General features: G+C 34.9%; 1 protein-coding gene across 6 annotated transcripts; it reads left to right on the top strand.

The window, feature by feature from the left end:
- On the top strand, window positions 1-26,972 carry BCLAF1 (BCL2 associated transcription factor 1). 6 transcript variants are annotated; one of them, XR_013960419.1, is made up of 14 exons: window positions 1-270; window positions 4,146-4,249; window positions 6,846-6,959; window positions 7,889-8,800; window positions 9,984-10,649; window positions 10,808-10,977; window positions 13,708-13,813; window positions 14,889-14,973; window positions 17,340-17,515; window positions 17,649-17,811; window positions 18,581-18,761; window positions 19,825-19,971; window positions 25,526-25,738; window positions 25,879-26,972. XR_013960419.1 is itself a non-coding variant. In XM_080664758.1 (13 exons), exons 3-13 carry the CDS (start codon window positions 6,856-6,858, stop codon window positions 25,882-25,884), a joined length of 2,766 nt encoding a protein of 921 aa, XP_080520884.1. In that variant the 5' UTR covers window positions 1-270; window positions 4,146-4,249; window positions 6,846-6,855; the 3' UTR covers window positions 25,885-26,972. The 6 variants fall into 6 exon arrangements, 4 of the variants coding, with proteins under 4 accessions (XP_080520884.1, XP_080520886.1, XP_080520887.1 ...); XR_013960420.1 differs by having other exon boundaries at window positions 142-270; window positions 7,895-8,800; XM_080664758.1 differs by lacking the exon at window positions 17,649-17,811.
- Window positions 26,973-27,692: the final 720 nt, after the last annotated feature.

The following is a 27,692-nucleotide window of genomic DNA, read 5'->3' as shown; positions in this document are numbered from 1 at the left end:
GAATTCGCGCGAGATCAGCCACGAGACTTCCCAGAAAGCCTCAGGCAACGTCTTAACAGCGGCCTGGGAGCCGGTTTAAGGCGAGAGGGTGGGCGGGGCTTGCTCAGATATTTAGCGGCACCAGAGGCCACGCCCCAAGTCGGAAGTGACGGAGGTGAGGTAGCGCGTCGAAGATAGCTCTATGGTTTTCCTCCCGTTTTTCAGTCGGGAAATGGCCGCTGTGTAGTTACAACGAAGATAAGTCCCGGGAATCTTGGTTCGGCGTGTCAGGTAGGCCTCATATTGCATTCAGGGTAGCGAATTCATTCAAGGGTAGTGAGTACCGAGTCTTTTGTGGGTGGTGGCGGGTTGGCGGCGACAGAAAAACCCAGGAGACGTTGTGCCGTTATTTATGTGTTTCTCCGTCAGATTCCCTCAGGTTTTCGAGGTACTACGTGCCAAAAGTAGTGGGGGGTGATTAGCAGCGAGAACAGTGCGCGCGCGCCTGGCGAAAAACCTGGTCGAGACCCCGAGACCGCGCGCGGCCTTCCCATGCGCGTGCGCATACCATCCTCTTCAACCCTTCCCCCATTTCCTCGGCCTGGACCCCGGCGCGCGCCCGGCTGAACGCTGGGCCCGCGCACGCGCGCTTCCTTTCTCGGTTCCCCGCCTTCTGGCTCCTGAGGCCGCGAGTGGTGCAACTTGGGTTCTCCTCATTGGCTGGGATCGCCACCTTTCTTCTGGGCCTTTAGGATTTTGGTAAAGTAATTATGATCTGCAGCAAAGTGCTCTGGGCAGTAGACACCCCGCATCGTCTTTAAACTCCTGTCCCTCGGCTTCACGCTACCCGTCGGTTTACGCCTCATTTTTGTTATCTTACTATGTGTAGAATGCTGTTCTGTCTCTCGTAACTGAATCCCGCATCCACCTCGGGCCCTTGGTGTTTCGGGAAAACTTCCTCCGTGATTAATCTTCTCGGATCCCCTTGGCAACCCAATTTGTTTTGGAGGAACCGTGCACTGTTGGCTCCAGGAGTTGGTGCCTAGTTACTGACTCCTAGCATGGGGAGCGGGCCTTCGTCGATCAATCTCTGTGTGGTCATACGACTTCCGGGCCGAAAGGGCAGTTAGTTGTCCAGCAGTACAAGTGAAGCCATGTCCTTTGAGCAAATGATTCAGCCCATTAAATTGTGTCAGAAATGTTGCAGCCATGATTGGTAGTTGGTGGGGTGAATGGGTGGGGAGTGGTGAGTTGAGGCTAGTGACTTTGCCCTCGTTTAAATTAAAAGTCCGTAAATTGGCTTTATTTACTTTTAAGATTTACCTCATCAGAACCAAGCAGCAGTACTGGCAAATCTCAGACATCTTGCAGCAGCGCCTTTTTTTTGTGGGGAATTATTCCTCATGTGAATTCTCTTTCCAATTGGAGTCTACTTGGAATGGTTGCGCTGCTGTTTAGATATGAACCTTTCCATAGGAAAAACAGCTACAAATTTATTTGCATTTTTATGTAATCCTAGCCAATTGAGGATAAATAATTTGATGGGAAGGATTGTGTGTGTAAAATAACTCATAGTGAATCAAAGTGTTTACTGATGGCTTATAGCGTCTTGTTTTAAGGATACCATGTGTTCCGTGTTGGAATTCCCCTTAAGATAATTAAAATGGTGGCAATGGAGATTTAGGTAGAGCTGATTCTTCATGTAGAAGAATAGTATTTTAGTACTTGGGAGACAGAATTGTAAAAACTTATCAATTGATAGGCTCAATTCTAGTTTATTGACTGACATGTGGATAGCTAGTTGTACTAGATGTCTGAGGAGAAGACTTGTAGAAATGGAGAAAGCTTTTCAGTTCTACATAGAGCTTTGGATTGGGAGTTTACAGAAACATTCAAAATTATTTAACACTAGTGAATTCTGTGTAGTTTACAGTGATTAACAAAGAAGTGGATAGGGAATCAAAAGGTCCAACATGTCTCACTTAAAGTGTTCTATTTCTAACTCTAGAATAGTGCATGGCATAGGCACCTTATAAATTCAGAAATTATGAAAGCTTGGAGTTCTTTTCATTTGAAAGATGAGTTATATGTAGCTTATGAGATTATGAAGATTAAATGAGGTGATTTAAAAGTAAGCACAGTTCTTGGCACATGGTTGGTTTTTAGATATTTAGTTTGCTATGATTTATTTCTTTTCCTCGCTAGTTGGTTTTTGGAGGGCAGGGATCTCTTACATAGCCACATATCCGTAGTACTTAGCACAGTGCTTTGTACATAGATTTGCATTTAAAAAAATTAGCTGAGTTGATTGTAGTCTTTGTTCTGACTTTGTTAGATATGATTAATGTAAAATGTTAAATACTTATATTTTATATTAAAGATTATAAAACATTGTATGCCATGTTTTAAATATGATCATTGAATTCTTCGTGTGGATAGTTGAATATATTTATAGATTGTGCGCAATAATATATATACACACACACTAGTCTTAACAGCCTACAGCCTCTCTCCCCTTCATGTTGCTATTTCTAATATACATTTTCTTAGAACTTCAAAAATCATGACAGTAGAGATTTGGCTGTTGGTTCTTGTCTGGATATATAGAAATTAAAATTAGCCTTGATTTGTTAAGAAGTAAAACGCACCTTGTATCACTTCCAGCAGTAAATCTCAGTAGTATTGGACTTCTAGGTCAGAATAAAGTTTCATAACACACCAATTTAGATTAGTTTTTCTCTGCCCACTTGAGGGAGTTAATATTTTTAAAACTATAAGTATGCATGCACTTTAGAAATCCTTTGTTTCTGGCCATTTATTTATTTATGCTACTTTTTACTTTAGTATGTTTCCCTCACACACTAGGTTTCTGTTCCTCCTTCCTAGCTTGATCCTCAGCTCTCTTCATCTCCCCTGACATTCCGGGCATGGGTATTGAGGGAATATATTTTTTGGTTTACCAGTTTAATCTTACCATTTCTTCCGTTTTGTATTTCTAATTTTATTGCTTTTTCTTTAAATTGAATCCATTATTTGGTAAGGTTCACAGATTTTCAGGTTAATGTGTGTGTTTGTTTTTATGTAAGTCAGATTATGAATTCCTTCAGTGTAGGCATGCATTGGACCTGTATTCCTTAGTTTGTCTTTTGCTCCTGTAGTATTTTTTTACTATCCTTTGCACATAATTGACAATCGCTGAATATTACAAGGCAAACCTTTTCAGTATTGATAACTGCTAAATATTTTGTGCAAATTTTCAGTTTATTTGAATATTAGTAGTAAATTAGTTTAGGAAGAGTATTGATAACTGCTAAATATTTTGTGCAAAATTTAAATTTATTTGAATATTAGTAAATTAGGAAGATATTTGTTTAATTTACTGACTTTTAAAAAATATATATATTTTTATTGATTTTTTTGCGGAGAGGGATAGAGAGTTAGAAACATCGATGAGAGAGAAACATCGATCAGCTGCCTCCTGCACGCCCCCTACTGGGGATGTGCCCACAACCAAGGTACATGCCCTGGACCGAAATCGAACCTGGGACTCTTCAGTCCTCAGGCCAACGCTCTATCCACTGAGCCAAACCGGTTAGGGCCTGACTGTTTCTTTATTGGAATGTTTGCTATATATTTTTATCAAAATACTTTTAGGCACATGTTTTAGAGTTAACTGTGATGGTTGTCATATGAATTGTAAAGAATCAGTTTCAGGTGAAACGAAACTATAAAAAGAATTGGCCAAAGGAGAATAAGTTAGCAGATCATTAAAATAAACTCATTTTAGATAAGTTTACAAACTATTGCATTAAGAATACTACATATATATGTCAAGATGGCATTATGTTAGCTTCTTTGAAATTTTCTGGTAGGTTGACAGCATAGCTTATGTTTTTTAAAAATCGTATTGCTGAAATTAGAATTCAAGTATTTAAATTAAAAAGTAAAGGTGCTCTCGGTTTCATGATAGACTGTTGCATTCCGATTAAAACAAAAAAGTTCTTTAAGCTTTTATGGTTAAAACTTTTATTTCCTAAGTCTATTTCCCCTTCCCTGAAATCATTAGTGCCTTTATTAAGAGTATTGTAGTGCTGAGTATGAGGCATTATAAACTGTGTGTATTGAATTTACCATAAATCAAACTCATATTTTTTATTTTTTGCCAGGAATTTGAATTTAGAGTTTACTATCTGAGAACATTTTCTCCAGGAAGAATTTTACAGTATCTCAAAGACTTCACTTGATTGCTCTATCCTGCATAAAACCCAAGGTATATAACATTCGTTTTTCTAGTTTTCAGTTTAGCTTGAGAAAACGTGACTGCTACACTCATGATTCAGACTGAATGATTAAAAGTGATGTGGTCTTTTTGTTTTTGTTTTGGTGGCTTGTACGGAGTAAGCCAGATTTAAAAGTTAGTTTTAGGAAAAAGATTCTTTTTATCTCTCCTGCTTCTAAGTTGTATGTCTGCTTCTATTTCTATAAACACATCTATTTAAAGACTCAGAACACACAAAGCTATTTAAAAGTAAAGCAAGACAAAATAATCTTGCCTAATTAATCTCCTTACGTATACAAGAGTTCCATAAGTTAGTTTTTTCCCTTTTACATTGGTGCTAATGTAATGAAAGTTGATGACTGTGCCTAATCTTTTTTTAAATATATTTTTGTTGATTTCAGAGAGAGGAAGGGGGAGAGAGAGAGAAACATCCATGATGAGAAAAAATCATGATCAGCTGCCTCCAGCACGCCCCCTACTGGGGATCGAGCCCGCAACCAGACAATGTGCCCTTGAATCGGAATCGAACCCAGGACCCTCCAGTCCGAAGATTGATGCTCTGCAGATTGATGCTCTATCCACTGAGTCAAACCAGCTAGGGCATGCATAATCTTTTAAGTGTGTTACATGTCCTCACTACATTTCTGAAGAGCATACTGTCTTTATGTATTTCTTACTTACTTGGAATAAAGAGTGAGAAGACAAAGCTGATAATTGTCTGTATAAGGATAGTTACGTTTTATTTTGAAATATTTATTGGAAACCTTGAATTTGTCATTTATGTTTTCTCATGAGGAAGTATGCAGACATAATTCAACTTTTAAATACTATTTCATAATATTGAGCAAAGTCAAGGTAGGTAAAATAAATGCCTTCAAAAATATTTGGTGGTAGGAGAAATGGTTTCAATATATGGCAATTGCAGGTTATTAGTTTAGTGAGTCACTTATAGAAATTATGAATTTTGAGTAATTTAGTGGAAATTTAGAAACGATAGCATAAGTAAACTTGGGAGATACAGACGTAAATAAAATTTTGTGAAGAGTAGATCTTATACATCATTTAGTAGTGTTACTGATGTCTGAGGTCTAATTAGATACTAATTACATTAGATACTAAATAGTGTTTGGAAAAGTTAGAATACTGGTATCCATTTCTCTTCTTGTAGTTCCAATCTCGCAGCACTCTCTCCAGTTTCTTTATCTTTTATTCTTTTTCATCTTCTTACCAGAAAGCTACAGTATAGACTAGGCATTATCATATAAGTCCATTTTCTGCAGTTAGGAATATTGAGAGTAGAGTCCAGAGATATTTTTCTACTAGGAGACTATCCACCATTCTAGTCAGTATTGTGTACATGAAGTGCTCAGTTTAGTCCCATTTCAAGGCCATAAAGCATTTCAAGACCATTATGCATGCCCTAGCTGGTTTGACTCAGTGGATAGAGCATAAGTCTGGTAGGTTTATTTTTCTTCAATATTATGCTACTTGTATTTTGTCTCAGGTTTCTTATCTGTAATACTCTGATATTATCTTTTTTTATGGGGGAGGTAGTCATTTGTATTGGGCATGGATTAATATCTAATACTGCTGCAGTCTGGTATTACTGCTCTTTCTGACTTATTGAGGCACATAGGTGGGGCAGCCCATAGAAATTTTCTGTTGTGTCTTCAATACATACATACATACATATATATATATATATATATATATATATATATAACTAGAGGCCTGGTGCACAAAATTTGTGCACGGGGGAGGGGTGAGGTCCCTTGTGCCCTTGGGGGATGTCTGACCATGGGGATCCGGCCTAAAACAGCAAGCAGTCGGACATCCCTCTCACAATACGGGATGCTGCATGCACCAGTGACCATACTTTTCATGCAGGTAAAAGGCATCTTGCTGTTGTATGGGCAGCTACAGTTTTTTACCCTGATTATAAAAAGTAGTACATAACATGATCCTTCTGAGGCAGTAGTAGCATTTTCCCCATCTTATGGGTGGAAAAACTGAAGCAGAGAGAAGTTAAGTAATTGGCTTTGTCATACAGTTATGTCAGAATCAGGGCTGACCACAAAATGTGCAAGCCAGAGTCCATGCATGTCAGTGCTGCATCATCCTGTTTTTTCAGTGTTAGAGTAGCCTTGCCAGGTTTTAATTTTTAAATCTAAGAAACTATTTCCAATATATAGGGTAGGGTCCCTAGGCCTGGCCGGTGATCAGGGCCAAACTGTGGGGCGGGCGGCCTGGTGCCACCCGCTACCCCTTCTCCCCCCATCACCGCTGCAGGTCGCCTCCTGCGTTGAGCATCTGCCCCCTGGTGGTCAGTGCGTATCATAACAACCAGTCGTTCCTCTGGTCAGTTCTGTTTGGTTGATTTGCATATTAGGATTTTATTATAGGATACCTTTCATGCAAGTGAAAATACAGTTTTTAGTTAGGAATAATTGACTGGCTTAGTACTCATTTGAAAATGATGAATATAAGTTTCTCCTTGTAAAATTCAGTTGGTGAAAATAACTTAAATAATGTAAAACTTTCTATTATATTGTGATTTTTAACCTATTTTGGTCTCTCATTTTACTAGGAGTAAAGAAATGGGTCGCTCCAATTCTAGATCACATTCTTCAAGATCAAAGTCTAGATCACAGTCTAGTTCTCGATCAAGATCAAGGTCACACTCTAGAAAGAAGAGATACAGGTGAATTACTGTCCTTTTTAAGTCTTTCAGTAATGATAGTGATACCATCTAATATTTATGGAGTGCTTACTATATAAAATAGTACTAAATTCATTAATATATTCTCAAAGAATCTTGTCAAATTGATCTGTTGTTACTCTCATTTTAAATTAGAGAAATTGAAAATTGTCCAAGTTGTAAGCTAATAAATGGCAGAGGTTAGATTAGAATCTAGCTAGTCTGACTCTATATATCAGATTCTTACTGTGCTGTGTGCACTATATGGTGATTTCTTGTTTTTATCTATGTGTTGAGATGAATTAGATAAAGTAACAATTATTTGGCAGTAAATCTATATATGATTTCATAGTTGCTTACTATTTCTGACTCAAAGGTATCCATAAGTTTATTCTTCTGTTAAAAATGATTAACTTCAGTTGTCTGTCTTTAAATAGTAATACATAGTTAGCATAGAAAATGGAAACCATAGGTTGAAAATAAGTGACCATAATCTCATTAAGAATTAATACTAGTTTATGATTTTTTGTATTATTTTTCAAAGCCTAACTTTATATTTAATGTATGCATTTGGCCAATGGTATTTCATTGATAAATATTTTTCTGTGCCGTTAAAAATTCTTTTATACTATTTAAGTGCTTGAATAAATGTACTATAATTTGTTAGTATATTTTGTTGAATATGTCTTTTTACCCCCATTTTTTGTGCCTTCATTTCTAAGGTCTTTAATTTAGTCTCTCAATATTTACCTTAGAAATGATACTTTTTTCATTAAAAACAGTAAACTTTTACTTTTATGTACATGTGTTGTTTTTTAATGTACATTTTTAGCTTTGACAATTGATTTGCATGTTATATTCAACCTGGACTATTTAGAATGGTAGGACGGAATAGTTGATTTTCATTGCATTGATATTTATTTCATTTTTAGTTCTAGGTCTCGTTCCAGGACGTATTCAAGGTCTCGTAGTAGAGATCGTATTTATTCTAGAGATTATCGGCGAGATTACAGAAATAATAGAGGAATGAGACGACCTTACGGGTACAGAGGAAGGGGTAGAGGGTATTATCAAGGTGGAGGAGGTAGATATCATCGAGGTGGCTATAGACCTGTCTGGAACAGAAGACACTCTAGGAGTCCTAGACGAGGTCGTTCACGTTCCAGAAGTCCAAAAAGAAGATCCGTTTCTTCTCAAAGATCCCGAAGCAGATCTCGCCGGTCATATAGATCCTCTAGGTCTCCACGATCATCCTCTTCTCGTTCTTCATCCCCATATAGCAAATCTCCTGTCTCTAAAAGACGAGGGTCTCAGGAAAAACAAACCAAAAAATCTGAAGGGGAGCCCCAAGAAGAGAGTCCTTTGAAAAATAAATCACAGGAGGAACCGAAAGATACATTTGAACATGACCCATCTGAATCTATTGATGAGTTTAATAAATCATCAGCCACATCTGGTGATATTTGGCCTGGCCTTTCAGCTTATGATAATAGTCCTAGGTCACCCCATAGTCCTTCACCAATTGCTACGCCACCTAGTCAGAGTTCATCTTGCTCTGATGCGCCCATGCTCAGTACAGTCCACTCTGCAAAAAACACCCCCTCTCAGCATTCACATTCCATTCAGCATAGTCCTGAAAGATCTGGGTCTGGTTCTGTTGGAAATGGATCTAGTCGATATAGTCCTTCTCAGAATAGTCCAATTCATCACATCCCTTCGCGAAGAAGCCCTGCAAAGACAATCACACCACAGAATGCTCCAAGAGATGAGGCTAGGGGACGTTCTTCATTTTATCCTGATGGTGGAGATCAGGAAACTGCAAAGACAGGAAAATTCTTAAAAAGGTAAGAACTAAAAGAGAATTTTGATGAAAATAATAGTTTTATTCTTTGAATTTTCTTTGGATTTAAGAGAATTAAAATTGCATTGCTATGTGTATTTAGCTATTTTTACTCATGAATTCCTTTATAAGTTAATTCCAGGTTGTTTTTACTTACATCTCTTTAACTTTGCAAGTTAAGTGTGTTTTAATAAAAACTAATTTATGTACTTCCTTTTTTATCCATTTTCAATAAGTTCAGAATTAAGAATGTAAACGAAAAATGAGTAGTGTAAAGCATAACTGATAACTAACATGTAAAAACAAAATTTTTAGAGATTAATTTTTTATGTTAGAGCAGTGGTCGGCAAAATCATTAGTCAACAGAGCGAAATGTCAACAGTACAACGATTGAAATTTCTTTTGAGAGCCAAATTTTTTAAACTTAAACTTCTTCTAACGCCACTTCTTCAAAATAGACTCGCCCAGGCCGTGGTATTTTGTGGAAGAGCCACACTCAAGGGGCAAAAGAGCCGCATGTGGCTTGCGAGCCGCGGTTTGCCGACCACTGTGTTAGAGCATTGAAAGCTTACTTTGTTCTCTTCAGCATTATAATGTGACCTATATAAATAATGCAGTTCCACTTCATGTTCTTAACTTATGTGATATAAATAGTCCAGCTGCCAATTTTTAATAAATCTGCTTGACCATAGAAAAGATGATATTACTGAGTAGTAATATTTGAAACAGATACTTGGTTAGAATTCTAATTTCAAGTGTTGCTAAATGAAATAATCTGAAATTTTGTGTATAATCATACGTAGAATACTATTAAGTAAATAAATAGTTTACTAGTGATTCTTAGCCTCAGAAGTTAAACTTAAGCTGTGATGTACTAGTATGTTATAGGCTATCTGGGAATTTGGATGTTAGTGCAGATTTGTGGGCTGTGACTGAGTAAGAACAGGTTTTTGAGAATGGCTTCTGCTTTTTAAAATTCAGGAAGTCTACATAAATTGATTTAAAAACTCAGTACCTAAGTGCTATATGGATGCCTTTACTGTTTCAGAAGTGGAATCTGAAAACACTTTCAGTAGGGTTTTTCCCTCATTACTTGTCCTGTGGTATCGGGCAGTGCATTTAAGTATGCAAGTTACCCACAGTGAATGCAATCCAGAGTTACCATCCTCTTCTTTGCTTATTCACAGGTTCACAGATGAAGAGTCTAGAGTATTCCTGCTTGATAGGGGTAATACCAGGGATAAAGAGGCTCCAAAGGAGAAAGGATCAGAGAAAGGGAGGGCAGAGGGAGAATGGGAAGATCAGGAAGCCCTAGATTACTTCAGTGATAAAGAGTCTGGAAAACAAAAGTTTAATGATTCAGAAGGGGATGACACAGAGGAGACAGAAGATTATAGACAGTTCAGGAAGTCAGTCCTTGCAGATCAGGGTAAAAATTTTGCTACTACATCTCACCGGAATACTGAGGAGGAAGGAAACAAGTACAAGTCCAAAGTTTCACTGAAAGGCAATAGAGAAAGTGATGGATTTAGAGAAGAAAAAAATTATAAACTTAAAGAGACTGGATATGTAGTGGAAAGGCCTAGCACTACAAAAGATAAGCACAAGGAAGACGACAAAAATTCTGAGAGAATAACAGTAAAGAAAGAAACTCAGTCACCTGAGCAGGTAAAGTCTGAAAAGCTCAAAGACCTCTTTGATTACAGTCCCCCTCTACACAAGAATATGGATACACGAGAAAAGTCTACCTTCAGAGAGGAGAGCCCACTTAGGATTAAAATGATAGCCAGCGATTCTCATCGTCCTGAAGTCAAACTCAAAATGGCCCCTGTTCCTCTTGATGATTCTAACAGGTAATTTCACATTAATGCCCAGTAAATAAAATGGCTTTTTAAATGTGGGTGGTTAGTTAATATTGCATTTATTTTTTTTATTTTCTGAATGTTTCCCATTTTCATATTCAAACCAATGGTATGTTTTGTTTGTGTGTGTGTGTACCGATATGTTCCAGACCTGCTTCCTTGACTAAAGACAGGCTACTTGCTAGTACACTTGTCCATTCTGTCAAGAAGGAGCAAGAATTCCGATCCATCTTTGACCACATTAAGTTGCCTCAGGCCAGCAAGAGCACTTCAGAGTCATTTATTCAGCACATTGTGTCCTTGGTTCATCATGTTAAAGGTATGTTTAGTATGCTTAGTATTGTGAATTGAATTTCTCCTGCAAATAGAAGAAAATGAACAGCAATGCTTAATAATTAATGTAGCCCAGGGACAGGAAGAATACAGACAGCATTAAAAATTTGGAAAAAGGAGTGTTTCATGAAGAGTGCTCTCAGTCTTGCCAGCATGAAGATATTTAATAAAAACCAATTGAAATGTTAAGAGCTAAAACATACCCTAAAAATTTATATCATGGTAAAACATGATGTAGATTTTGTTAATGCTGAAAGTTTATTTGAAATGTGACATTATACTGTATTTGAAGTGCAGAATCGTTACAGATCACCTCCATTACCTGCATGTGTATGACAATGTATTCGGCATAGATTTATAACAAAGTCAGACAGCATTGTTACTGAATATTGAGAATTTTTTCAACTTTTAAAACCTGAAACTTGTGGGAAAACAGGATTGTCCTATCTTGTCTTAGTATTTGTTATAATACTTAACTTTTCTACATGATAAATAAACCAGAAAAAATTAATAGGATTTTAAAAAATATATTTTATTGATTTTAGAAAGAGATGAAGGGAAGAGAGGGGGTTAGAAAGAAACATCAATGAGAAACATTGATCAGTTGCCTCCTACAAGCCTCCCAACTGGGAATCAAGCCCACAACCAGGGCATGTGCCCTCAACTGGGAATCTCTTTTCTGAGCCATGGGCATATTAGGATTTTTTACTTTATTTTTTAATCCTTACCCGAAGTTATTTTTTTTTTCCATTGATTTTTAGAGAGAGTCGAAGGGATAGGGAGAGGAAAAGAGAAACATTGATGTGAGAGAGAGATATCTATTGGTTGCTTTCCGCACATGTTCCGTCTGGGGCCCGGGATCAAGCCTGCAACCAAGGTACGTGCTCTTGACCAGAATAGAACCTGTGCCCTTCAGTCCATGGGCCAAATGCTCTAACCACTGAGCAACTGGCTAGGGCCATATTAGTATTTTTAAAAGGTAAACAAGTTCAAGAAATTTAAAAGTAGATTAGTAATGATTACATGAATAGTAACTAATTAGGATAATGGTTAGATTTCTTTAGGTACTAAAGATGATAAAAGTAATCATTTCAACTAAAGTTCTGATGTGCTGTTTTCACCACTATGTAATTCTAGTTTCAAAATTATTTTCAAAGGTTTAGGGTATGAGTTTTTGGGCAGTTAGGTTCTAAGTTTTGTTTTGTTTTTGTCTTTAAAAAGGCAGCGTTCTGTGAAATAGGTTCTTATTCAGGAATCACCATGGCTGTTGGTCTTAAAAACCATTTTTTTAAAAAAATTTGTCTTTTGACGCGAGAACAACTCATTGTGATAGCTGAAACTTATCACTAGCAATTCTTTATGCAGTTAATATTTCAAAACTGAATAATTAATGAATTTTTTTTACTGTAATTAAGCATGGTAACAAAATTCTTTTATTTGGCTATAACTGGGTTTGTGAAACAGTTTATGACCATATTACTGTGGTACATAAAATATGAAACATTAACATTTTTCTTTTTTCACATTTTTTTTTACCTGTCTCCACATTTTACAATTTATTGCTGAATTTTGAGATCAGGTTTTGACAAAATTTTTTGCTTTTTCATTTTCTTTTTTTTTTTTTTTTAAAGAACTGTAGTTATGTTTTATTATTGGTATTGTGCAACCGATCTAAACAGCTCTTACTTAATCTAGAGCTGAAAATGCCCAGTGATGTTTTCTTTTTCATTGTAACTAGGTCCTGGAATATGTTTTGAAATGGCAAAATCCATGTTTCAAAGTAAAATAGCTGTTGAAAGATACAGGCAAAGTTGAATCTTCTGTCTTCCTGGCAAAAATGGCATAAAAACTGAGTTGCTAGCTCAAATTCCTGGGTTTCATGGAATTAAGATTGAGGCACTACCCTTGTAGTGGCCGTTTCAAGTTTTAATTGGTTATGAGACATGTGCTGGATACTGGGCGGTAAGTTGACACAGATGTATGTTGACCTGTTAAGCAGATAGCTTGCTTCGTAATGTAACATTTCATGACTTACACGTCTTTCGTATTTTACATTTACAACATACCATGAACTAGTTTAAAAATTAGTATTGATATCACTAATTTAAAAATTGTTAAAAGAAAGACAAGGCATTAATATCAAATGTGCTGTCAGGTTTGCCAAGATGCCAGATTTTTGGAATAATTAATGAATGTTAATTGAAAAATATTTTCTAATTGAAATAGCAGTATTAAGTCTTTTCTTAAATCCAATTTTTGTTGTCAGTATAGTTTTTGATGAAATAATTTTGTTTACTAAAACCAGCAATGTAGTTATGTTATTTTTATTTTCTACAAATGATTACTTGAAGTAACTTCCATTTGTTCATAATTGGCAGGGTATAAGGATATTCACATTTTGTTTTTGTTCTGTTTGTTGAAATAGTGCATTATTGAAATGGAATTAAAGACTCTCAATTTAATCTATTTATTGTTTTTGGATTATATGTAGTACTGACAAGGACCTGTGAGGAACTTTATATCAATTTCCTGTTGAGGTACAAGAGTTATAAAAGGGACAGGGTAGGAGGAACTCTTGTAACACTTGATTCCTTTCTGCTAGGTTTCTTGAATATTTTTATTTTCTTTTCACTTGCTACATGCCCTTCTGTCACAAATGAATATCCCTCTTAAAGTAAAGATAACTAATTGGGCAGTATTTCTCCTAAATCAACAGAGCAATACTTCAAATCACCTGCGATGACCCTAAATGAGAGGTTCACTTCCTATCAGAAAGCCACTGAAGAACATAGTACCCGCCAAAAGAGCCCTGAGATACACAGGTATGTGTACTCTTGAATAGGCATATAAAAATGCTATTTTGATAGGAAGACACTGTTTAAACAAGATTATATTGGAACTGTTATCATCATGATACAAATGAACTTTGGTTTTATTCCTCATTTATACCTTGAATATATTTCCAGTCTTGAAAAGTTTGTAATTTATCATTTATTCTTAATTTTCAGTTTATTTGGTTTAAGCTGGTTGTTAGAATACTCTTTTATTACTCCCCGGTGTGGAATTAAAATAGTTACCACATTTGCTTTTGGGGAGGGGGTTGGATGCCTAGAGTAACCCTTTAATTTAATTCCAGTAAGTTTGTAAAATAAAAATGCTTGGTGGAGAGGCAGAATTATTTTTCATGAAATGAGCATGAACATTGAAGTCAGATAAGTGTAAGTGTTCAAATCCTGGCTCTGTCACTTCACTGAATTGGGTTGAACAAGTTATTTAATCTCTGAACATCAGTTTTTTTTCCATCTACGAAATAAGGATAACAATGCCTATTTTGCAGGTGGTGACAATTGGTTGTTATTGGCTATAAAATATATAACTTAGTACTTATTACATAGTAAGTGTGGTTTTTGGTGACTGCTGAGGAAGTGCTGAGAAGTTGCACCTGACAGACACAAGCTTAAAAAGGCAAGGAAAGGTGCAAAATAAAATTACAGATCCACTGAATAAAAATATTGGGGACACTTAGGAATACTAGTAAATGATCCTATTTCTGCTTTCAATGAGGATATTAATTGTATTTGTATTATAATTGTATGATGATGGACACTTAAAATGATAATACTTAAAACAAATTTTTCTTTTTTGATTAAGTTTGATAAAGGTTAGGCTTCATTCATATATAAAAATATGGTTGAAAAAACATTTTAATTCATATTTAACAGAAATAGTTATATTTCTTAATTGTCATAATTAGATTAATAATTTTACTATGCTAAAAATTAGTCGATTGGGAGAGAAATACTTTTCCAGTATTTTCTTCACAAAAATGAAAAATTCTAAGGTTTTTTTGTACCATTAAGTTAATGTTATTACAAATAGACTTTATTTTATATTAAGGAGAATTGACATCTCGCCAAGTGCCCTGAGGAAGCATACCCGTTTAGCAGGGGAAGAGAGAGTTTTCAAAGAAGAAATTCAAAAGGTATGTTTTGAAGGGACAGTTTTTTAATGTTAAGTTTAGCTTTGTTAATATTGTATGAAGCATAGTTTGTCTAGGCAAAATGTTTACACACACACGCACACACAATATTCCCTTCCTAGAAGAAATTAGGCTGACAGTATACCACTTATTTAAGAAACCAAGAGTAGATTTTTATTTTTTTGGTGATTTTCATAAGAGTTTATGTGAGACAAACTGTTGATAGATGCGGAGAGCAAGATCTCAAATGCTCCCTCAGTCAAGAGTAATTTTAAAAAATGCTAATGAAAGGAAGAAATTACTTCCAAGAAAAGGGTAAAGAATCAATGGGCAGTCAAAGGGACATTTTAAAAGCAATGATACAAATTATATTAGGGTTTCTATAAAGTTTTGTAGTGAAATGGATGAGCTGGAATAAATATTCCTTGATTTATGTGTGCCTAAATTAATACCAGTAGGTTCTTCACAGAAGTAATACCATGGCTGCTGAGCATTTTTGATCTGGACTAAGAAATAATCATCCTAATAACTGATTTACAAATGAATGTTTGGAACAAAAACTATATGTCACTATTAGAATATTTGTGGGGTTTTTGGGGGGGTAAATGTTTTTAAACTTGAGAGAGGACTCTGTGAATAACTGGCTTGGTGGGGCTCTGTGAGAATGAAATTCATTCGTGGGGATCGGGGGGCGCTCAGATTATTCTGGGGAAAAGTAGAAAGGGAGCAATTGTAATGAAAAGGTTAGGTGACTTGGAAGTACTGCTTTGTTGAAATTCTGGCTGTCACCAAATACTGTCTGATACTTGGAAAACATTTAGCTTCTTGGACATTGGTTTTCCATTCAGAAAAATGAGAATACATCTGTTTTGGAAAGTTGTTGAACAATGGGCCTATTATGGAAACATTGGCACTTTTATTACTAGAAGCTTTTAATAGTGGTGTACAAATTTTTAAATATGACTTACTAGATATGGAATGTAGAGATTAGAAAGAAAAGGGTTTCTTTGCATGGGGTATATTGATCTTGGAAAAGCCAATTCTGAGAAGTGAATACCCATTTTGGCTTTTACTTTCAATATCTTGGATTCAGTGTTGGTTTTGTTTTGCCAACAATTTAGTCTATCCTTGTGCTCCGACACTGAGTATTTTGCTTCTCTAGTTACTCTGACTGGTTTTTGAACTGGAGGGGAAAAAATAGTTATTACTGATGGATGGACAAGTGGATATGACATTGCCTTTTATCTTTCATCTTCCTGTCTGAATGAATTATATATATGTTAATGTGTAAGATATATATATAGTTTAGAGTTTACAAACTATTTCCACTTTCCTTTAGGTTGTTACTTGTGGGCTTGGTAATAACTAGATGAATAGGTATTGCTCTTGATTAGATATTTTTGCTCTTGATTAGATTTTTTTCTTGGTTAGCCTGGGAGCAAATAGGTGAGTAGTTGATATTATTTGGAGATATACTTATATTTTCAGGTTTATGAATGCTTATGAATATTATAGATAGACTTCCCAGTACTACTTATTGTTGAATACTAGCAAGGATGTCCACATTATTAGCATCTTACTGATGTGTAATTTTTCTTCATTCCTAGATTCCTCTTTCCATCTTCCTAAATTATATAGTATTTGAAAAAGCAATGGAACAAGAAGGAGGTGAATTGTGACCCAGTTAAACTAATGTCCGTTGCAATACCTGAATTGAGAAAGGGCAGTATATGGCCCAAGATACTGAGTACAGGATTGGGAATAATGTCTTTCTGGCTTTGTTTCTACCCTTGTTTAACTTGAATTGGTTTCATTAATCATATTCTAGTTGCATGTTATGGAAATTACAGAATCCTTTAAGTGGTTTTTATTGGGTTGGTCATCTATGGAAAGAGCTTGATGATAATGAGGTTTAAGTAATTAGAACCATTACTTTAGGATATCTTAACTTTATAGGCAGATGGCTACATCACAACTACAGATTATAACCTTTGTCAATGTTCAAGTACTTAAAAAAATGCCATTTGAAAGATGAGGGATAATAGGATTGCTGAGTGGAAAAATAATTATTTTATTGCACAAAAATTGATGGATTGTTTTTCACAACAATTTAGGATATTTTAAGATAATTAGATTTTAATAACTTTTCCAGTCTCACTGCACTTGTGTACATAATGATTTAGTAAAAAGAACCAACTACATTTTTTTAACAAAAACTAAGTATGGAAGTAGTTTATGATCCTTTTTTTTTTTTTCTGATCCTAAAATGTCACTTTAGAAACTGGCATAAAATTTGGCTATATATGTACATAAATATATTTTTCCTTCTTTCTCTCCCCTGAAAGTTATTTTGTATCTATCTTTTATAGGGAGATAAAAAATTAAGGTGTGACTCTGCTGATCTTCGGCATGACATTGATCGTCGGAGAAAAGAAAGAAGCAAAGAACGGGGGGATTCCAAGGGCTCCAGGGAATCCAGTGGGTCAAGAAAGCAGGAAAAAACTCCAAAAGATTACAAGGAATACAAATCTTACAAAGATGACAGGTAATTGTTAAAACTGTCTGAATTAGGTTTTAGCTTCTAATTAGCCTTTAATAATTGTCAGCTTAATTGCTTTCAATTTTGACTGTGTAATCGAATGTTTAAATTTAAACAATTAAAATTATTTGTTTTACAGCAAAAATGTATTTGTCTTTTACTCGGCTTATGGTGGATGAGGACAAAAACTTTGGAATAGCAAGCTAACACTGAAAAAAAAAATGACAAATTAATGTGTCCTATTATCCAGGCTACATCAGGAGGTTGGACTTCAATGCAGTGCATTTCTAGAAACAGTTTGTGTAAGAACTTTGGTTCGTTATGCTTGATTCCGCACTTTTTCAACTCATAACACCCAGAGTACAAGAATTTTAAACTGATATCTAGTGGTTTAACATGGGAGAGATGGGGGGAGGAAGGATTAGTTTTTATGAAATAGCAATGTGTATTAGTCTTTCAAAGTAATGTTTCCATGGATACTGTTAGCAGTGGTAAGAGTTATTGCAGGTATGACCTTTTCGGGTGTTGTATTAGAGTCATGTAGTATTGATCACCATAGTGTCAAATAAATAATAGGAATACTAAGTATCATAGATAATCGTTTTTATTTATTTTTTATTTTTGGTATTCATTAGGTAAATGGTGGATTTTACTTGTGTTTTTTATTGTACTGTCATGTGTTTTTTTATTTCTATAACGGAGTAATGGCCCAAACCATACCAACTATTATCACATGGTATACAAACTGCAGTCATTTTGAAACTTGCCTTTTCCTACTCTTCTTTTTCTTTCCTTAAGAACAAAAACAAAAAGTTAAAAATATGGAAGAACTGAACCTCATACTTGAAGTTTCCAGACTGCTAGTATGATTTTCAGTAGTGATGTAAAACAAATATTGAAGGAGAATGGAAACAGACTGTCAAAGTTTAACACCCAATTACTTTAGTTATGTAATCATTGTAATAGGGGATAGTTTTTTGGCTTGAAAAATATCCCTCTTATTATAAGATTCAACAGGTTCTTCATCGTTTTTAAAGATAGCACATTTTTCTTGTTTTCTTTATTTTTCAGTAAACATAAAAGTAGAGAGCAAGATCATTCTCGATCTTCATCCTCTTCAGCTTCACCTTCTTCTCCCAGTTCTAGAGAAGAAAAGGAGAGTAAGAAGGAAAGAGAAGAAGAATTTAAAACTCACCATGAACTGAAAGAATACTCGGGCTTTGCAGGAGTTAGTCGACCACGAGGAACCTTTGTAAGTGATAAAATTATCTTTGATCATTTGATAGGACTTTACCTTAGAATACTGTACATAAGGAAAGTTAAATTATATGACTTGCACATTGTTATGTGAATCATTACTCATACAGTTAGAATTAGTCTTGAAAAATGAAATTGTATTTGAAGTATCTTCATTTAAGAAATGCCATTTAGGGGAAGGGAGGAGGGTCCGGAGTGGGATGATACTTTCTTTGTACACAGAGTAATAAATGTTTTTGCCTGATTAAAAGAAATGCCATTTTGAGATCTAGAAGCATCAATATAAACTAGATACATTTCTTAACTTTGGAATTAATAACTATACATAGTGCTTGTAGGTCCAAGAGTCAAGGAGATTTATGGATTGAGACCCATTTTTAAAAATCACTTAGTTTTGGAAAGATACCTAAAAAATTTTTTAAAAATCCATGTTTGTCTCATTTTGATTTTTCCCTGTTTTCTTCAAGTTCTTGTTTATATGTGTATCAACCATAGGAACCATAACTTTTTATTCTACATAGCATACATATTACCTTCATGTTTTAATTATTTTAATAACTTCTTAGTAGTGCATTTTCTTTTTGACTCTTCAATTTTTAGATTCAGATTCCTATCTTGATCGAGTTCTAGTTGGTTATTTTAGAGTTAATTGAGTAGATCATTGAGAAAAAGAAGAGCGTTGCTTAACTGGTGATAGGTATAGTTGAACACTTGGGGCTCCTGTGATAATTCAAAGGAACTAGACAACTCTTTTGGCTAGTCAAAGGGAAAAGAACCAATTTGATTATTTTTATTTAAAAATACTAGGTCAGGCCATGGAGAGTGTAGTATTCGAACACTTAGTTTTTGTGCATTTCTTCTTAACCTCACTTTCAGAAGGCAATGTTTTTTGCCTATGATATAAAATGGCCATCCTTTCCATCCTCAGTGGCTATGAGTTGGGATTTAGGAAGGAAATTAGGAAATACGTTTTTTGTTACTGCAGTAAAATTAAGAGTTTGCATGTAACTTAAATACCTTTAATTGCATTACTAAACAACTTTGTTAATGTTAATCAGTTTCGAATTAGAGGCAGAGGAAGAGCCAGAGGAGTTTTTGCTGGGACAAATACTGGTCCAAACAACTCAAATACTACTTTTCAAAAGAGACCGAAGGAAGAGGAATGGGATCCAGAATATACCCCAAAGAGCAAGAAGTACTTCTTGGTGGGTGTTAGATATGTCTTTATTTGGTTTGCATTAATTTTCAAAGCACACAGCTATTCACTGCTATGAAAAGATTTCACCATAATGTGGGAACTCTTAAACAAAAGTTCATTCATTACCCAGATGGTTTGAAGTACTGAAAATGTGGGTTCCTTTAGTCCTGTCTGTTCTTTATTGACATCACCTATGGGCTGATCAGGGTGTCTAAAATTTATACCTGATTTGATAGCCACATTCAGAGAACTTTAATATGGTTTATCTGTCTATAAGACAGTGAAACTTGTAGAAACTTCTCATTAATATTTACTGTTTATTATCACAGCCAGTTGTTTCAATGAAAGACAAGGAGAAGAATTCTACATGTAATTAAGGATTTCAGGGAGGCTATTAACTTTGGAGTAAAAGGAGGATGAAAATTCTCATTAGGGAAGTTGCTAGATACACTCATTTGATGCTTCCTTGTGATGCTTTACTTCCTTGAGGTAGTTTTCTAAGGAATGAAACCAGAGGAGGTGGGTTATGAAAGATTCCCTAGTTAGTGATGGAAATTTTCTGCAGTTTGACATGTAGGAGAAGGGTCTGTCCTGCATTACAGACACAGACTTAACGAAACACCAAAACTACCACCACAGAAGCATTCATTTCTGTCATAGCTTCTCAGGGAAGTCATGTTTTAGAGATTAGTTATGCAGACCTAGTTATTTTGTTGAAGCAAGTAGGAAGATAGTACTGGATTTACAGAATTGTATCTTTCATTTGGCTTTTATGAATGTATTATTTGAATAAACCTGAATGAATTTCCATGACATATCAGCTAAGAGGATAGAGCTATATTCTGAAGTAGGTTGATATTTTGTTTGGAGAATGGACAATATGATTGTTTCAGAAATTAGTTCCCAGTTGCCTCTCTTTTGGGTACTTTAATGACCAAGAGTCCAAAAATGCTAAATTTTTACAGAGTACATTATGCATAATGTTTGCTAAGCATGTACTCCTATAAGGAGAAATTTATGCTTGAGTTGTTTGAATTGACAATCTGGAAAGTGAAAGGCATTTTATTGTTACAGTATAGAGCACTTTAAAAGATCCATCTCTTTTTTGATTTAAGAATTTATGTATAACATTGTTATTTATGCTAGGTCTGAAGGGTGGGAAGAGAAATATGATATAATTCCATTTTTGGCTTAGAAATTAGTAAGGGAGAAGCAGGCATTCTATATATGTATTGTGGATTTTCTCCAGAGGAGGAAATGGTGGATTATTGCAAAGGACAGAGTAATTCAGAAAAACTTGGTAAAGGACCTTGGCTTGACTCTTGAGCTTAAAAAATGGTCAGGTGTACTGTAGATAACAGAAGTACTGAAATATCCTGATATAGGGAATTCCAGGACTCAGGTGGCTAGATGATTGGTATAAGTTCTGGAAAATAAAGCAAAAGCAGGAGCTAAGTTGTGGAAAGCCATAATACTTTTGTAAGTTTGGATTTTAAACAGTTCTAGAAGAATCATGGTTGTGAACAGATACATCTGAGTGATTCTGAGTGATTTTGAGTGAGCTAAGGGGCTAGATTTGAGAAAAGTTAAGCAAGTAACATTTATGGGGACTTACTCAGAGACCCACTAGTTGGGTTTTGGTACTGAGATGAAATTCTCTCGAGATATAGGGGATACAAGGGAAAGAAACCCATTTGAGGAGATTAAGTTCTGTTCTTGAAAAGCCCAAGATAAATCAAGTAGAGATGTGCAATGGGTAGTTACTTAATGCATATCTAGAGAGGAAGAGAAATTTAGGAGCCATCATTTTACGGGTCACAACAAAAGCCTAATTATAAGATCTCTCAGTCAGAAGAGGAGAGATTAAAAGGCCAACCTTTGAAAGATGGGGTAAGGAGTTGGGTGATGGTAAAAATGCCAGAGAGTAGATCATATGTGAAAGGTCAAAAGGAGATAAATGAGAGGTAAAATTAGTAGATTTAAAAAAATACTTTTACTATTGTACAAATATTTAATTTAGGCCATAACCTTCATTTTTTTGTGGCATTATTTCATAACCTGATATCATATTTTTACCTTAAATTGGGACATAATCATTTTAGGATGGCCTGTAATTAGCAGTTTTACTAATAGGTGTGTTATTTTAAGAAGTAGTGGTAACATACATTTTATATGTTGCTGTCTGGGTTATATTTAAAAACTCACATTTCTGTATTAAGCATACATGTGCATTTGGCACAAACTGATGTTTTCTAGAAGTAAAATGAACACAATACATTTTTTTTTTTTTATAAATCGTCCCAAAGTTAATTATTTTGGTTCTTTTTTTTAAAAAAAACCAAACATTATTTTACTGATATTAGAGAAGGGGGGAGGGGGGGGGAGAGAGAGAGAGAGAAAAGAAAGAAAGAAAGAAAGATGGATGTGTGAGAGAAAAATCCATTGGTGACCTTTTGGTGCATGGAAAGATGCTCAGCCAACTGAGTCACACCTGCCAGGGCTTAATTTGGTTCTTAATGAGCCATTGAAATGACAACTGGTTTTTACATGGATATTTAAAAGATTTTCTGTAAAGATAACTAGATTTTTCAGACAGCTAGTGTTGAGAATAGGAATATAAACAAAAATATAATTCTGAGGAAATGAGCTTGAAAACTACAGACATTCCCCTAGATCAGTGGTCAGCAAACTCATTAGTCAACAGAGCCAAATATCAACAGTACAACGATTGAAATTTCTTTTGTGAGCCAAATTTTTTAAACTTCTTCTAACGCCACTTCTTCAAAATAGACTCGCCCAGGCCATGATATTTTGTGGAAGAGCCACACTCAAGGGGCCAAAGAGCTGCATGTGGCTCGCGAGCCGCAGTTTGCCGACCACGGCCCTAGATCCTTTCAAAATAATTTACCAGCATGGAAGGTTTATCTATATTAATGAAACATAATACTTAGTATTAATGATACTCTGGGCATAATTCTGTGTTTATTTCATGCTTATAAAATCCATCATTTCACTTTTACATATGAAAAACACTGAGGCACAGAAATTGAGCAGCTTGACCAAAGTTAATATTACATGGCTAGTGGAAGTGGGGTCAGAATTTGCCATGTTTTGGCTCCAAAGCCGGGGTTCTGCAAGCACGGAATTGTCCTTCCAGTACTGAGTAATAGTAACATTTGTTGCATACTTTTCTGAAATTTCCTATCTTAAAACTTGGATTTATGCAGATATGGAGATATTTTCAATAATAAGTACTCCGGGAGCTATAATAGTCTTAGAACCTGAAATTCTATGGAGGGCAAGTATATGAAGTTGGAGCAAGTGGAAAAGTGCTGCAGTGGGCAAGTTCTTGGTGGTGAGTTGATGCTGTATCCTGAGGAAGAGAAAACCCTTGGTGGGAAAGGGGGTTCAAGATTGGAGTTTTAATGAATTTAACCCTTTGATACTTAATCATTCTATGGAGGAGAGATAATGGGATTCAGAAGATCTTGGTTGTTATATGGCCTCCATGTATAACATTTTTAATTGTGTACTGCACATACCTGACTTCTCTGGCCCTTCATCATTTGTGAAATAATTTTTAAAAGTTGTAGTAAGATTAAACTTGAGGATTAAAAGTTAGTATGGGTGTTAGAACTTGAGGATTAGTATGCTAGCATTAAAATGTCACTTCTGAAGTACAATATATAGTGTAATGTTCTAGCCATTGTTTGTTTTGTTTTTTTTAACCCAATTTCAAATGATTGTAAATTTATAAGTACTGATTAGTTTAACCTCATGTCTAGCTTTGCTGCTGCTTTTTCTGTTTTCTTCTCTTAGCTGACTTGTGTGGTAATCATTCACTGTTACCAAGATTAATGGGAAATGTATTCTGTAGGTGATGTGGTACAAAGGTAGTGCAAAGGACTACTGCTGTGGCCTTGGGCAAGTTACTCAATTTCTCTATGCCTCAGTTTTTTCATATCTGAAATGGTATTAGTAACAATATTTGGTAGGGTGGTTGTGAGGATTAGATGAGTAAATACATAGAAAAGATCAGAAACAGTGACTTCCCATAGTAAACACTATAAAACATTATTAGCACAGTAGATTGAGTCCTTTTTTTGTCACACACTGGGCTGGACACTTCACAGATCATCTGTGTTTCCTCGAGGTTCTCTCTCTTTTAAAATGAAATAAAGTCACAAAGTTTCTGTTAAGATAGAAACTCATGCCTCTGACGACAAAACCTGTTTGCCTTTCCCACAAATTTATGGACTACTGTGTAAATACACAAACGAAAAACAACAACTTTGGAGTTGGGTGTGCTGATACCAAAGGGAGTCTGAAATTATCTAATGGCATGAGCATTATTTTGAATGGCAGACTATTTTAAAATAGTTCATTTCCAGTTTCAAATTAAACTTTATGGCATTGAAATTTATACTTTTGATAGTTGCTAAATTTGTTTTTTATGGAGCCTTGCACACCTCTAGCTAGTAATGTTTTCATTTGTTTGGTAAAGATAGATTATTAGGAATTGTAAGTGTTCCTTTATATAGTCTGTTAATTGCATGTGTAATTGAGCTTTTTAAGTCATGCAGGAGGGTGACCTGTATTACATGAATATGCACAAAGGCACATTCTGTTTTGAAAAAAGTGCTCATATCATATAATTTGAAGAAAAGTTTTAGTGACTTGGGCAGTTGATCAATATCAGTAATCCATAGGTTATGCAACATTGCATTTATGCCTCTTGTCTCCTACAGGGGCATAATTTTGCCTTATTTCTCATTTGTGTGTGGGGGGGTAGCAGTTAATTAAATTACATTACAGGAAAACTTTGGGATATAATACTCATCGACTTGTCCACAAAGTCAGGTACTTTTTAGTTTTGCAGATTGTTTTGATTAATGGAATAATTATTAATTTGTGAAACTATTTGGATGCAGTTAATGAAAAATTAAGATTGGAATATAATAGCTTCAAGTACTTCAGATTGGTGAAGAAGAAATAAGTTGAGGCATTTCTCTAGGGACCATGCCATCATGATTTGAGATGACCTAGCCCTGAAGATTGATGTGTAATATACATAGATTTAGATTTAAAATCTGTTTCTATATGTAAGGTATAATTCATACCACCTGTTTAATGTTGATATTATTGTACTGATATTTTTATAACTTTTTCACATCTTTATGACTAATGTAAAGTCTTTGGAAAAATATTGGTCTCATTTACATGCAATATAAGTAGTAACAAGTGGACTTAGATTGAAATAATGGGAAGGAAAAATAAAAAATCTGAAATTTGGCAGTATTTTAGCAGTTGAGATTCTCCAAAAAAAATTGTCTGGGCAACTCTCAATGCTTGGGTTACTAAGCAGTAAAATGTAATTATTTGCTTTGACAAAATTTTTGTTGAAAAGTTGAATTTTATTGGTTTTCTTTTATTGTGTTTTAAAACATTACCAACCTCTAAACCAAATCAGGAGTTTATACCATGACTTAGAATTTCGGGATATAATAATTTTCCATACATGAAAGACATTTCAGTGATGATCATTTTTACCTTTTCTGTAGCATGATGACAGAGATGATGGTGTGGATTATTGGGCCAAAAGAGGAAGAGGTCGTGGTACTTTTCAACGTGGCAGAGGGCGCTTTAACTTCAAAAAGTCAGGTAGCAGTCCAAAATGGACTCATGACAAATACCAAGGGGATGGGATTGTTGAAGATGAAGAGGAGACCATGGAAAATAATGAAGAAAAGAAGGACAGGCGTAAAGAAGAAAAGGTAGAAAATTTCAAGTTGTTAATGACTCTAACAGATATTCTTGGGTTTGGTGGGCCAGTTAATTTTTAGGAACAATGACTTTTATAGATCATTTTCATACTCTATATCTTTGCTAATCTTTATTTTCTCTCTCTTTTTAGGAATAATAAACCTGACATGAGATTGCAACAGAGAGCAGAACTTGCACCCACCATTTTTTTTTACATGATTTTTGTTTTCAAATAAGAATGTAAGCATTTTACTTAAATTTTACTGTTTGCAAGTAGTCTATAGAAGTTTTGTTTTAAGTCTTCAAATATCTTGAAAAATAGTAGACTGTATGTTGAAAATTGTACTGAAATAAAGTAGAAAATTGTTAATGTACCCTATTTGTAACTATCAACTTTTAAAAATACTTTTACTGTTTTTTGTTACATGCATTGTAATTCTGCTTTGTCTATAAGATATGGTCAAGTACAGCTCTGTTAAAGATCTGATTCTCTTTCCTCCCTGTTTGTTAATGTTTATGCTGAAGTAAACGTTAGCTCTACATACAGATTTCTGAACAGAAGTTGTTTATAGAGACCACACCTAGTCATTTTAACTGTATACATCTGTTATAACATTTTCCTTAATTCAAACACACTACATTGTAGGGTGACTAATTTTTGAAGTGTACCCCAGAAAAAAAGTTGTTACTTTGGTAAACTTAAGCTAGTTTAACACTTCAGCAAATGTTTAAGAAGAAAAACAGCTTTGCCAAGAACTAAGAAATACAAGCTCATAAAAGTTAGATTACAAAGTATTAGTTTATTGGTGTGTTTTTTTGTTTTTTTCTGAGAGCAAGCAGTGGCCTATAAAAACCACACTTAGGAGCCGTTACTATTTGGATTCAAAATTCAGTATTCTATTTTTATTTGAAAGTATGAGTCATGGTCTTAGATAGCAGCTATTCTTTGAGAGAGGAAACTGTTTTGTAATAAACACAGCAAAGAAAAACCCCATTCCTACTAAACATTTTATTTTTAAGACAACAAAACCTGTAATTATGATGTGGTGGTATGGAAGAGGATTATCCTGCAAAATAAAGATGTGTCTGATTTGATATCTTAAGTATTTATTTGAGCTTTCGGACAGTTGAAATATTAGCTTGTAGTCTAACCATAAGAAAAAATTGGCAAACGACGTACTGTTCATTAGTTGTATTTTTAGTAACTTGTTTTTCAAATGTCAACAATAAAAGTTTTGACAGGAAGTTTGTTGCAGCATTGATCTAACTTGTTTTTGCTCTCCCCCCCCCTCCCCCCCATTTTCAGTTGCAGTTTGTAAAATGGCCTTTTCTTTTTCTTTCCTAGGGTTCTATTTTTTAGGTAGATAATCTTGAAAATGTGAATTACCTTTATGCTTATGCTGATTGCTCTTAAAGGAATGAAAATCCGAAATAGTAAATTTCAATGTTAAGTATGTCTGCTTTATGAGCATATATAAAAGTAGTCAAATTTCATTAATTCAGCAATTGAATTAGTTGTATATGTTTGCATTAAAAGGAGATGATGCTTATTCTGCTAGTGTAATCTTTTAAAAATCTTAATTATATGGCCCTTTCATTCTCCTTTGATGATTTGCAATCCTTCTAGCACCTTGATTGCAGCCAGGGTAATTTGAATTTGCTAAGAGCTATTGGGTGGGTGAAGAGGGAGGGTTGGGAACCAAACCTCAATATGCGATTTTTATGGCCCTAAGATCTTTAATATTGCCTGATTTCTCCTGATAGTTTTGTCTTCTGAAATTGTTAGAGCAGAGGAATACTGTCAAAGCAAGTATGTGTGTTGGATTGATCAGGACATAACTAATACCCTTCCAGTTAGAATAATTACTTGCTAAGCAACATGGGTTTGATCTCAAACAGGAGAATGGTTTTCACAACCATTTTATTTTATACAAATAAATTTAGCTTTTATTTTAACAGTTATTT

Source organism: Plecotus auritus (genome assembly GCF_963455305.1).
Source record: "Plecotus auritus genome assembly, chromosome: 4".
NCBI classification, from domain to species: domain Eukaryota; kingdom Metazoa; phylum Chordata; class Mammalia; order Chiroptera; family Vespertilionidae; genus Plecotus; species Plecotus auritus.
Note: the sequence above shows the minus strand (reverse complement) of the source record. Positions and strands in the feature narration are given on the sequence as shown.